At 43.5% G+C, this 11197-nt stretch overlaps 1 protein-coding gene, 1 long non-coding RNA gene and 10 other non-coding genes across 12 annotated transcripts; 11 read left to right on the top strand and 1 right to left on the bottom strand.

Annotated features, from left to right (window-relative positions):
- Positions 1-2032: 2032 nt before the first annotated feature.
- On the top strand, positions 2033-2122 carry LOC123100952 (small nucleolar RNA snoR126). The gene has a single exon (XR_006448559.1). It is a non-coding gene; the product is annotated as a small nucleolar RNA snoR126 (small nucleolar RNA).
- Positions 2123-2339: 217 nt separating this feature from the next.
- LOC123100948 (small nucleolar RNA snoR126) lies at positions 2340-2429 on the top strand. Its single transcript, XR_006448555.1, has one exon. It is a non-coding gene; the product is annotated as a small nucleolar RNA snoR126 (small nucleolar RNA).
- Positions 2430-2574: 145 nt separating this feature from the next.
- On the top strand, positions 2575-2664 carry LOC123100950 (small nucleolar RNA snoR126). Its single transcript, XR_006448557.1, has one exon. It is a non-coding gene; the product is annotated as a small nucleolar RNA snoR126 (small nucleolar RNA).
- A 293-nt stretch (positions 2665-2957) lies between these two features.
- LOC123100947 (small nucleolar RNA snoR126) lies at positions 2958-3047 on the top strand. Its single transcript, XR_006448554.1, has one exon. It is a non-coding gene; the product is annotated as a small nucleolar RNA snoR126 (small nucleolar RNA).
- Positions 3048-3383: 336 nt separating this feature from the next.
- Positions 3384-3473, top strand: LOC123100945 (small nucleolar RNA snoR126). The gene has a single exon (XR_006448552.1). It is a non-coding gene; the product is annotated as a small nucleolar RNA snoR126 (small nucleolar RNA).
- Positions 3474-3600: 127 nt separating this feature from the next.
- LOC123100951 (small nucleolar RNA snoR126) lies at positions 3601-3691 on the top strand. Its single transcript, XR_006448558.1, has one exon. It is a non-coding gene; the product is annotated as a small nucleolar RNA snoR126 (small nucleolar RNA).
- Positions 3692-3979: 288 nt separating this feature from the next.
- On the top strand, positions 3980-4070 carry LOC123100953 (small nucleolar RNA snoR126). The gene has a single exon (XR_006448560.1). It is a non-coding gene; the product is annotated as a small nucleolar RNA snoR126 (small nucleolar RNA).
- Positions 4071-4193: 123 nt separating this feature from the next.
- LOC123100944 (small nucleolar RNA snoR126) lies at positions 4194-4283 on the top strand. The gene has a single exon (XR_006448551.1). It is a non-coding gene; the product is annotated as a small nucleolar RNA snoR126 (small nucleolar RNA).
- Positions 4284-4411: 128 nt separating this feature from the next.
- On the top strand, positions 4412-4501 carry LOC123100949 (small nucleolar RNA snoR126). The gene has a single exon (XR_006448556.1). It is a non-coding gene; the product is annotated as a small nucleolar RNA snoR126 (small nucleolar RNA).
- A 341-nt stretch (positions 4502-4842) lies between these two features.
- Positions 4843-4932, top strand: LOC123100946 (small nucleolar RNA snoR126). The gene has a single exon (XR_006448553.1). It is a non-coding gene; the product is annotated as a small nucleolar RNA snoR126 (small nucleolar RNA).
- Positions 4933-6259: 1327 nt separating this feature from the next.
- On the bottom strand, positions 6260-8822 carry LOC123095668 (growth-regulating factor 9). Its single transcript, XM_044517209.1, has 4 exons — positions 8557-8822; positions 7915-8103; positions 7244-7562; positions 6260-7073 (listed from the first exon to the last, which is right to left on the bottom strand). The coding sequence occupies exons 1-4, from the start codon at positions 8747-8749 to the stop codon at positions 6527-6529; spliced, it is 1248 nt and encodes a 415-aa protein (XP_044373144.1). The 5' UTR covers positions 8750-8822; the 3' UTR covers positions 6260-6526.
- Positions 7387-8645, top strand: LOC123095669 (uncharacterized). The gene is made up of 4 exons (XR_006446284.1): positions 7387-7617; positions 7762-7968; positions 8225-8364; positions 8449-8645. It is a non-coding gene; the product is annotated as an uncharacterized lncRNA (long non-coding RNA).
- Positions 8823-11197: the final 2375 nt, after the last annotated feature.

Below are 11197 nucleotides of genomic sequence, written 5' to 3'. Positions count from 1 at the left end.
GTAGACATATTAGAGAAGACGCAATATGTCCTATGTGTGGGATTGACATGGAAACGCTTTTTCATGCGTTGCTACAGTGCGATCATGCACTTTTGTTCTGGCGGGAAGCTGAGGACTTCTTCCAGGTAAATTTACCAAGGTTGCATCCCGCTACATGGTCTAAAGATATCCTGGATCACACTGTAATGAAGAAAGAGGATACATCAATCATAATCTTTGTGATGTGGGCAATCTGGACCAATTGTAACAAGTTTACACATAATGAGGTTCAGTTCCAGCCTCACAGATTAATGGAGATCATCAGGGATCATGTCCAAAGCCTGGATTTTCCAAAACCAGGAGTGGAGAGACCAGCTCAGAGGCACTCTTGGGAGGCGACGGAGCATGGTTGGATGAAACTAAATTCTGACGGGGCGGTTGATCAGATGCTGCAATGTTCTGGAACGAGAATAGTTGTGCGAGATGGAGCTGGCCAGTTCCTTACTGGCAGGTGTAACAAATACCAAGGGGCGCTTGATCCGTTAGCGATCGAGCTATTAGCATGTCGGGTATAATCCTAACAAGTGAACATGGCTATTAGCAAGTTGTGATTGAAACAGACTGTCAGGAAGTGGCACTTGCGTGGAGTAGAAGCGATGATCGCTCGGTTGGAGGTTATATCATCAGGGAGATGCATACTTATCTCCAAAATTTCCAGGGGTTTGATTTACGTTGGACTGGGCGGAATGCCAATGAGGCTGCCCATGCATGTGCGAAACATGCTCTTCAGATAGACTCTTTTACTTGTAATTTTGATGTACCCCCTGGTTTTCTGATTGACATTTTGCAATCAGAAGTGTTCCGCCAAAATGAATAGAAAGGCCTTGATGGCGGTTCTAAAAAAAAGTCACAAAAATGAACTAAGAAAAGTAGATGACAAAAAAAAGTTCAAATCCTAATTCATAATGCATCTTTAGTAATAAAAACAAAAAAATCTAGCTATGATTAGTAACTTTTTTTTGCGATGAAGCTATGATTAGTAACTAATTTAACTTGTATGTGGATTCGGTCTATTAGCACAACCAACGGCGAAAATGTAGTCTTCTTCTTCGTTTCTCGAGCTACATACTGATTTTCATTTGAAATTAGGTGTCGTAGCAATGTTATGGTTTTATTTCATATATTTTGCAACTTTTAAATAGGTTGTTCTCAGAAAAACTTTAAAAAAAATTAGGGGTGACAAACTTTTAAATATGTCAAAACTTATGGGCGTCGGGAGATCACTGTTATTTTTCTCTCGTGTACCCTGTTGTAATCTGGTCCAAGCTTTGGGGCCTGTAGGGTTAAAATGGGCTAAAAAACTTGTTCGGCGAGTTAAGTAACAACAGCTCGGCCCAGTCCTTTGACAGGCCGAATTGGGCCGAGCTTTAGCCGATTAGGGTTCTTCCCAGCGTTCTAGTGTGAGACCTGCAGCTTCCCCCCAATTGAATCAGCAGCTACCAGATCTGACCAGATCTCCTCCCTGATTCGACCAGGGATAAGCAAATTTCCGGCGAATTCCCCCCGCCCCTCTGCAATTTCTCGGCCTCGATTGTTGCCTCGTCGATCTCCGCAAAATCGATTGTAAATTTTCTTTTCCCCGATTATTATGCACGCACCCAATACGGATAGTATCTTGAGCCACCGCAGCCCGACGGATTGTTCGGGTGGCGATTTCGTTATCTTTCTCCATGTTCTTCGTAACATCTCTACGGTTTTACAGGAGTCGGGGTCATTTTGACGACCTGTAGCTTCCAGATTCGATGGCCATAATTGGTTTTCTCTTCCAGTTACTCCCAGATCAAGTTGCGGCTCTAATAGCCATAGCCCGAGAAATAGACTCCCTCGCACGCTGATAAATTTATTGCTCTTGCGATTTGTTCTTTGATTAATCTTGGTATCTACGTAATTGACATTTCGTTTTTTTAGTTTGGTTATTTCTGCGTTACTGTCAGGCCTGCGTATATGATTTCTCCATCTTTTTTTAGGATACTTAATTACAATTGTTCTTGTGTGGCTTTGATGACAACAAGATTACTTCCTCATACCTTAATTTCAGTTAAGGACCAAAGCTGATGACTTTATTTGTGCGTGTCTGAGCCTCTGCACTTTTTTTTTCCTGCAGTGCAGTTGTTTAAGTTTGGTTCTCTTATACAGTACTCCCTCCGTCCCATAATATAAGAACGTTTTGAAACTACATTAGTGTCAAAAACGTTCTTATATTATGGGACAGAGGGAGTACCTTCTTAAGCTGGTTTTTGTCTCGGATTTTGTTTCTTGTATTTTAGACGACAATTGTGTATTGCAGGAACTAGTTTGCGTGGCTGTGATGACAACTAGGTTACTTGTTCATAACTTAATTTCAGTTAAGGACCAAACCTGATGACTTTATTTGTGCTTGTCTGAGCCGTTGCACTTGTTTGTGTCTTGAGTGCAGCTGTTTAAATCTGGTTCTCTTCCAGTTGTTCTAAGGACCAAACCTTCTTAAGTTGGTTTGTCTGGATTCTTGTTCTTGTATTTTAGGCGACAATTGTGTATTAGAGGAACTAGCTTGCCTGGCTGTGATGACAACTAGATTACTTCTTCATACCTTAATTTCAGTTAAGGACCAAAACTGATGACTCTATTTGTGCGTGTCTGAGCCGGTGCACTTGTTTGTCTGTGCAGTGCACTTGTTTAAATTTGGTTCTTTTCTAGTTCTACTCCCTCCGTTCACAAATATAAGTTGTTTTGGAAATTTCAATATGGACTACATACGGACTGAAATGAGTGAACAAACACACTGAAACGTGTGTATATACATCCGATTCAGAAAAAGAAAAGGTTAGAACATCTTATATTTGTGAGCAGAGGGAGTACCTTGTAACGTTGGTTTTTGTCATGATTTTTGTTCTTGTGTTTTAGGTGACAAAATTGTGTAATAGAGGAACTGGTTTGCCTGGCTGTGATGACAATAAGATAACTTCTTCATACCTTAATTTCAGTTAAGGACCAAATCTGATGACTTTATTTGTGCGTGTCTGAGCCGGTACACTTGTTTGTCTGTGCAGTTATTTAAGTGATTCTGTCCTACCTTCTTAATCTAATTTTCGTCACAGATTTTGTTTCTTGTATTTGAGGCGACAATTGTGTATTAAAGGAACTCTGTGATGACAACAAGATTACTTGTTCATACCTTAATTTCAGTTGAGGACCAAAGCTGATGACTTCATTTGTGCGTGTCTGAGCCTCTGCACTTGTTTTCTTTTTCTGGAGTTCAGCTTTTCAAGTTTGGTTCTCTTATACAGTACCTTTTGTTATTTTTTGTCTCGATTTTGGTTCTTGTATTTTAGGTGACAATTGTGTATTGGAGGAACTAGTTTGCGTGGCTGTGATGACAACTAGATTGCTTGTTCATACCTTAATTTCAGTTAAGGACCAAATCTGATGACTTTATTTGTGCGTGTCTGAGCCGGCACACTTGTTTATATCTTGAGTGCAGCTGTTTAAATCTGGTTCTTTTCTACCTTCTTACATTGGTTTGTCTGGATGTTTGTTCTTGTATTTTAGGCAACAATTGTGTATTAGAGGAACTAGCTTGCATGGCTGTGATGACAACTAGATTACTTCTTTATACCTTAAATTTCAGGTAAGGACCAAATCTGATGACTCTATTTGTGCGTGTCTGAGCCGGTGCACTTATTTGTCTGTGCAGTGCACTTGTTTAAATTTGGTTCTCTTCTAGTTCTACACCCTCCGTTCACAAATATAAGTTGTTTTGGAAATTTCAATATGGACTACATACGGACTGAAATGAGTGAACAAACACACTAAAACGTGTGTATATACATACGATTCAGAAAAAAAAGAGATCATCTTATATTTGTGAGCGGAGGGAGTACCTTGTAACGTTTGTTTTTGTCATGATTTTTGTTCTTGTGTTTTAGGTGACAAAATTGTGTAATAGAGGAACTGGTTTGCCTGGCTGTGATGACAATAAGATAGCTTCTTCATATCTTAATTTCAGTTAAGGACCAAATCCGATGACTTTATTTTTTGCGTGTCTGAGCCGGTACACTTGTTTGTCTGTGCAGTTGTTTAAGTGATTCTGTCCTACCTTCTTAATCCGATTTTCGTCACAGATTTTGTTTCTTGTATTTTAGGCGACAATTGTGTATTAAAGGAACTAGTTTGCGTGGCTGTGATGACAACAAGATTACTTGTTCATACCTTAATTTCAATTGAGGACCAAATCTGATGACTTTATTTGTGCGTGTCTGAGCCGGCACACTTGTTTGTGTATGCAGTGCAGTTGTTTAAATTTGGTTGTCTTCTACCATCTTATGTTGGTTTTGTTTTAATTTTTGCTCTTGTATTTTAGGTGCAATTGTGTATTAGAGGAACTAGTTTTGCGTGGCTGTGATGACAACAAGATTACTTCTTCATACCTTAATTTCTGTTAAGGACCAAACCTGATGACTTTATTTGTGCGTGTCTGAGCCGGCGCACTTGTTTCTCTGTGCAGTTGTATAAGTTTGATTCTCTTCTACCTTCTTAAGCTGATTTTCGTCTCAGATTTTGTTTCTTGCATTTTACGCGACAATTGTGTATTAGAGGAACCAGTTTGGGAGGCTGTGATGACAGCTAGATTACTTGTTCATAACTTAATTTCAGTTAATACCAAATCTGACAACTTTATTTGTGCGTGTCTGAGCCGGCACACTTGTTTGTCTGTACAGTTGCTTAAGTTCGATTCTGTCCTACCTTCTTAAGTTTATTTTCGTCTCAATTTTCTGGTCTGTGTTTTAGGTGATGACAATTGTGTATTAGAGGAACTAGTTTGCGTGGCTGTGATGACAACAAGATTACTTCTTCATACCTTAATTTCAGTTAAGGACCAAAACTGATGACTTTATTTGTGCGTGTCTGAGCCGGAGCACTTGTTCTGTACTGTTTTTTAAGTTTCATCCTCTCCTACCTTATTAAGTTTTTTTGGTCTCAATTATTTGTTCTTGTATTTTAGGTGACAACTGTGTATTAGACGAACTAGCATATTGATTTTGCATTCTCCAGTATCTATTGTGGTTTAGGTAACATCACCAATGATTGTTCATGGGAGTTCCACAATTTTGGCAAGCCATTGCTTCTTGATAGCTATTGGCTTCAGTTACTCCCATATTGATGCAACGCAAGATAGCCCTTGTACCATGAATATTGTTGGACTTCGGGTTAGGCCTGCCTTCGACATATGCAAATATGCCTTTGTGCTTTGTACTGTGTTAGCTCGGTTTTGTATTTTTTTGTGTGTAAACTCAGTTTGGCATCTTCAGTTGTGATGTCCTTTTTATCTGCTTCTAGTGTTCTTGTCTAGCTGAGATATTCTGTTTCTTTATTTATCATTTGACGAGCTTTTTGCATATCTGAGCCAATGCTGCTTATTCTCGGTGTGCTCCTTGTTGCTAAACGTTTTGTACTATTTTGGTTTGGTTTGCCCAGGTTTTGTTTCTGATTAACCGTCTGTTAAAGGCACTTATTTCAACCCTGTGTATTTCTTGATTCTCATGCATTTGCAAACTAGATTAGGCAGATATGATCAATTCATCATATTCACTTTGCATTTTCATGTGTGATTGAGATCAAAATCGTTCTTATGGTTGATATTTCCGTACGGGCACAACAAAACAATGGTTTTTTCAGGAACTTGCTTCATAATGAGAAACTGGCAAAATTGAATAACATCGGCCCAAGAGAGACTGTATGATCGTCCTGTATAGGTAGCTAGCTGGATACTGTTCTTATCTGTTGGATGTCCTATTGATACGTATCTCTGTTGTAATACTCCTCACTGTATCAATCCTGTCCTGAACATGATCAATACAGGAGTATCAAATTTAAGGGCCATCACCATACCAGACATGGGTTCATTCTTTTGAACCATACCAGAGATGATAAACTGTCCTCATAAAATATGATAGAAGTTCCCAGAAATTGACTGTATAATTGTACTATGATTACTGGGCTCATTTAACCCGCAGTAAGTTGTTCAAGGCTTGATAACCAAATGACCCTCAATGTTTGTCAGGACGATTTGAATTGATATTCATCTGCTTGTTATATGATTATTTCAATATATGTTATTCCTTCTGAAGAGTTGCTAGTTATGGTTTTTGATGATGTGGTCTTGGACATTGACAAAACAGAACCATTGGTGTTATGGGCTCAAATAATATCAGAAAAGTTCCTTGGAACTACTGGATGGATATGAAGAAATGAATCCTTATAGTTTACCTGTTAAAAGATGTAGCCAATAAGCTTGATACAAGGCAAGCCATAATATTTTAGGATGCAGCCAAATTCCTAAACACTAAAAGTTGCAACTACTGGATATTACAAAACAGAAGACTGAAAATATGGAGAGAAGAACAAGCATGGATGGGTCACACATCTAAGCTACTTCATCCTGCTTCCATCAGCATTGTTCCCTTCCATGTTGAACTTTGCTATGTCTAGCTCTCCGTTTACTGCGAACTCACATTTCATGTTCATCAAGACTCAGTAACCAACCATATGATCTTGATTCACACTTATTGGTCAAGTCATCAGTGTTCTTGGAGTTTGTTAGGATTTCACCTAATGGCCCACCTTGAGGTATCTCCCAAGAGCTTGAGATGCAATCCTCCTGCACTTGCATCATGTTAGATGCAAGGCAGCTGATGTGTTGACCTTCTGTAGGTGAATAGAAAGTTGATGGCACTGAAGCATTGTTTTTCTGAGCCTCGATCTTGTCATTCTTATGCATGCTGAAATCTTGAAGGACTGATTGAAGGCACCCGCGATCATGGAGCGTCGTCGAAGAAACGTCCTTGCTGCTCTGCTGGTTGCTTCTTTCCCAGGGCTTCAATACTGTATTTGAGGAGATCGATTCACTATCGACTGCCGGGCTGAACTTATCTGGTTTGCTCTGTTGCTTCAGTTGAGAGAACAAGGACAATGTGTGTTGTTGATTAGTAGAATTCAGGAGTGGAGCACTGTTGCCTTCTTCAGGGTTGTTTCCCCTGGCTTTGCTCACCATTGCCCTGCAAATGAGTACAAGTGTTAAATCGAAATTATGACCTTGCAATAAAACTTAATTGTTTTTGCTTGTTTCTTTGCCTCCCTAACTTAGCAGTTGCATTTTTTAAAGTCACTCCATAGCTGTGAAATAGTTCTGATCCATATAAGAGACTAAAATTCAGTGCATACAAACCTGTTTAAATTATCTGTCCAATAGCTGACGCTCCCTGGCTTCAGTTCATCACCAGCTTTTGCTTTCTTACAGCCACCCTGTGAGACAGCGGCCGATAACGAGCCAGCAGCAGGCGTCTCTTTGGCGTTCTTCCTTGTTTGGTTTTCCACAGGCTTTCTTGAACGATGGCGGTTCCTATTGATGTGCCGCTCACAGTACTTGTGCTCGGCCATCGCCTCCTTTGAGCACCGCCATTTCTTGCCGTCTGTTCGACGGCATCTTCCAGGTTCCGGGTCAGAATCTGCATTGGTGAACCCTTGGTAGACAGGCCTCCAGGGCACTGCATTACAGAGAAGCAAGTCATGCTCTGCTTGCATTTATAGTTGTATAACCAAGTAAGTAGGTAGTATTAAGGTTGTGCTTGATACATGTTAACTTGTTTGGAATATATTCTAACCAGTGATATGTATTCTTATTGGGGAATATTATAAATATGCAAAAACAATATTTGCTGACATGCTTTTAGATATCACGTGCAGGACAGACAGTACTTTCTCTCACATTTCCATCAAGAGAGATCTTTTACCGCATCACATTTACAGGCAAGTTATATCTACATACAACGTTGCCTGCATTTCTACCTCAGTAAAAAAAAAAGAGATGTGAGTACATGTTTTTGGCAGGATTCTTACTTCTATCGGAGGAGGGTCTGAAGCTTTTGCTGATGGAGATGAGCAGGCTGGAAGGTATGGGGGCCTTTGCATTGAGATACTTGTATATGAGGGCCTGGTGCTCCAGCTCCATCCACTGTGAAGGAGTGAAGGGCATCTTGCTCCTGGCCAGCAGCAGCCTCTGCTCATTGGACCTGCCAAAATCCATACCTAGATGCAAAAAAAGAAGAGGAAAACCCACTCAGCATGAGCAAAAATGCTCAGAGAAGCAGCAACCTTATCTTGAAAATATCCATGCGTGTAGTTATTTATTTGTTTCTTATTATTGCAGGCGCCGAGTCAAGACAAAAGTGTAGATAAAGCAGTAAAAAGAAGCAATGAAATGGAGCAGCCTTGGCCGAGGAGGAGGGGCCCAGTGGATGGGTAGATTCGAGCAAATCCCCATGGCCATGAGTCGAGCTGGTGGCGCTGGTGAGTGAGAGTGAGTGAGAGAGAGAGAGCTCATCAAGTGCTGGCTTTTGACCTTTTTCCTTTTATTTTTGAACATGGGAACAGTCGAACGCCAGAGCACTGCCCATCTATCATGGCTTGCAGAGAACAGATCGAGCGAAGATCATGCGAAAAATAAAGCGTGGAAGAGGGAGGAGCGGATCCAAGAAAGACCTGACGATGGAGGGGCGGCGGCCTTGGAGAAGCTGAGCATCTTCTGCTCGTCGAGGAAGGGGGAGGGGTAGGGGTAGGGGCAAGCGGCGGCCTGGGCGAAGCCGCCGCCGGATCTCGCGTCCTTGGTCGCCGGCGGCGTGTAGCCCAGCACCTGCCCGAGCTCCATGGCGGCGGCGGTGAGCTCAGGAAGCATTTGGGGGGAGCGGGGAGGGGGCGGCGGGCATTGCTGGAGCTGGAGGTACTGGGAGGGGGAGGCAGGGAGTGTGCCTCTTTGGGGGACTGGGGGTGGCCCTTAAATAGCAACGGCCTGTCTTTTCACTGCGGCCTTTTGCTTTGGATTGCTTTGCTCTCGTTTTCTTTCTCTCTTCATCGTTGGTGCTTTAGTGGCCGGTGACAGCGAGTGGTGGTAATGGCAATGGCAATGGCACGTATTTACACTGCACTGTGGTGGTGGATGTGCGCATAGTAGTGTCCGGCTCGTGGCCCACGGCTCTAGCCTCAATGGCTTGGAAGTACAGTGCTGATATTCCCCACTAGGTTTTTGCCAAGCATTTTGCGGAGTACTCCCTCCGGTCTTTTTTACTCCGTCTATGATATTTGTCCCAAGTCGAACACTAAAAAGTGAATATGAAAATTGAATGCCCGTCTATGAAAGTCTTTTTTACTCCGGATATGAAAATTGAATTAATGGCCCGTCTAGCGATGTTGATTTCGCATTGTGAGTGCCGATACTCTTTTCTATAAAGTTGGTCATGCTTTTTATGGGGTTTGACTTCAGACAAATTTTTTTATCGAAAGAGAGAGTACTCGTTTGAAATGAAATATCAATAAAAAATGTTGGTTGTACTTGTGGTACCTATCCGCAAGAGCCGGCAAGCCAGCTAGCCTTTTTTATGGCAATTAGTTGGGGTGCTGTAGTAACTTTGTGGTGGTACTAGCAGAGCAAGCAATGCGATTCCATAAGTACATGGCGGTAGTACGTGCTATCAACAATGAATTTCCTTGTGAGTACCTGCAATTACCCTACTAGTGCCCTTGTATGCTTGCAAGTGAATGAATGTCTCCCCCCAAACAGGCTGCACGGCCGCTCGCTTTCAAATCGAAATCGTCTTGAGCCCGGGCGTTAATGAAGGGCGACGCGTAGCTCTAGCTAGCTAGCTACGCATTCTTTCCCTAGGCTTGCTTCGTTCGTTCGTTCCCGAGTTTTCTCAAGTCAAGGGCAACAAGGCACGTGTTAACGCTCTTAGTGATAATACAGTCAGATATGGTAAGCATGGAGTGCATTTCAAGAAAGTGATTGAGTACCACTAGTGACAAAGCAGAGCAGAGGAGAGCACGTGGATTCGCTTTCCCTCTGTCTGCCTGCGGCTACGGTGACCGGTGGCTGGGAGAAGAATCTCGGCGCCTCCGTTCCGGCTAGTGGTTTAGGTTAGAGTTTTAGTCCTCGCAGGTGCGGCGCTTGGGGGGACGGCGACGCTTCTTGTTCGAGCTTGTCTTGTGGGTTTCGATCCCACTCGAGTTCGTTCGTCCGTTTGGACGTAGTCGGCGGAGGTTCGGCGTGGATCCTTGCCGTCTGTTTGTGGCGATGAGGTTAGCGTTTTTCGTAGATTTGGTGTCGGATGCAGCGGCAGAGGTCGTTCGGTGATCTTGGAATCGTGATATGTTTTTCATTATGTTTGAGATGCTTTGTATTTCTGATAGAATTTCTATAATGTACATCTGATTTTTTATAAGAGAAAGGAAGAGAGAGCGGCGGGTATGTATGCGCACATCGGCACGCAAAGTACGGCGCGCGCAGGAGCGAGCTCTGGCAGTGCGGCTGCGTGGCGTGGCGTGCCGGCAGGAGGCCCCCATCCGCGTCGCATCACCCGTCACCCGTCTCGCGCGCCCTCTGCCTGCCTGCGCGGTCACGAGGTTGAGGTGACGCTTTTCAAGGCCCGCCTTCATTCATTGCGCCTCCCCCTTCCTCCCACGGCTTCGCTCGCTTGCGCTGGGCGTCCGTCCGCGTTGCCGCCCGTGCGCCGCTCGCCGCTCGCCGCCGGCACCCGGACGCAGTAAACAGCGGCGGCTCGCCGGCACGGCATTGCGCTGCCAATGCTGCTCGTCTTGTATACCCTGAGGAATCACGTATGTGTGTGTGTCTACGTACGTACGTATACACGGGCGGCGACGCATCACGCATGCATGTCTCTTGCGGGCGGGCGGGCATCATGTGAGTTGAACAAGCGGTCTGGTCTGGTCTGGGTCCCCCCGTGCAGTCTCTTTGTTGCGAGCTTTGTCCTGTGTAGTAATAGCCCTAGCAAGTGCGCTCGCTTGTACTCCTTGGCCGGTTCCCGATTTATGTGACACCCGGGGAACGATGTGACCATTACGGTATCTCGCAGCTCAGCTCATTTATTACCAACCAAGTTTCAAACAGGCCGGCCGGCCGGGGTTCATTTGCTTCTCCTGACCACCCACGGGGCACGGGCGCGGCCCTAGCTACCCAAGAACGTCCAAGCTAAAGAATTCCTCGAAAAGAAAAAGGGCAAAGAAGAAATCCCCTACACTGAAAGCGCAAAATAAATGAATAGAGCAAGACAAAACTGTTTGGCGTGGTGGAGAAGGAGACGACGATTCAATGTACTCTTGCCCTCTTTTC

Source organism: Triticum aestivum, chromosome 4D, assembly GCF_018294505.1.
Source record: "Triticum aestivum cultivar Chinese Spring chromosome 4D, IWGSC CS RefSeq v2.1, whole genome shotgun sequence".
Classification (NCBI taxonomy): domain Eukaryota; kingdom Viridiplantae; phylum Streptophyta; class Magnoliopsida; order Poales; family Poaceae; genus Triticum; species Triticum aestivum.
The sequence above is the reverse complement of the archived record's forward strand: the minus strand, read 5'-3'. Positions and strand labels throughout refer to the sequence as shown.

What these genes read in the sequence shown, in the direction of transcription:
- LOC123095668 (XM_044517209.1), bottom strand. Translation starts at nt 8,749, where the DNA reads ATGCTTCCTGAGCTCACCGCCGCCGCCATGGAGCTCGGGCAGGTGCTG. An exon ending in CAGACCCTCCTCCGATAGAA is followed by an intron (nt 7,563 to 7,914) that starts GTAAGAATCCTG and finishes TCTGTAATGCAG; the next exon opens with TGCCCTGGAGGCCTGTCTAC. An exon ending in TGGACAGATAATTTAAACAG is followed by an intron (nt 7,074 to 7,243) that starts GTTTGTATGCAC and finishes ACTCATTTGCAG; the next exon opens with GGCAATGGTGAGCAAAGCCA.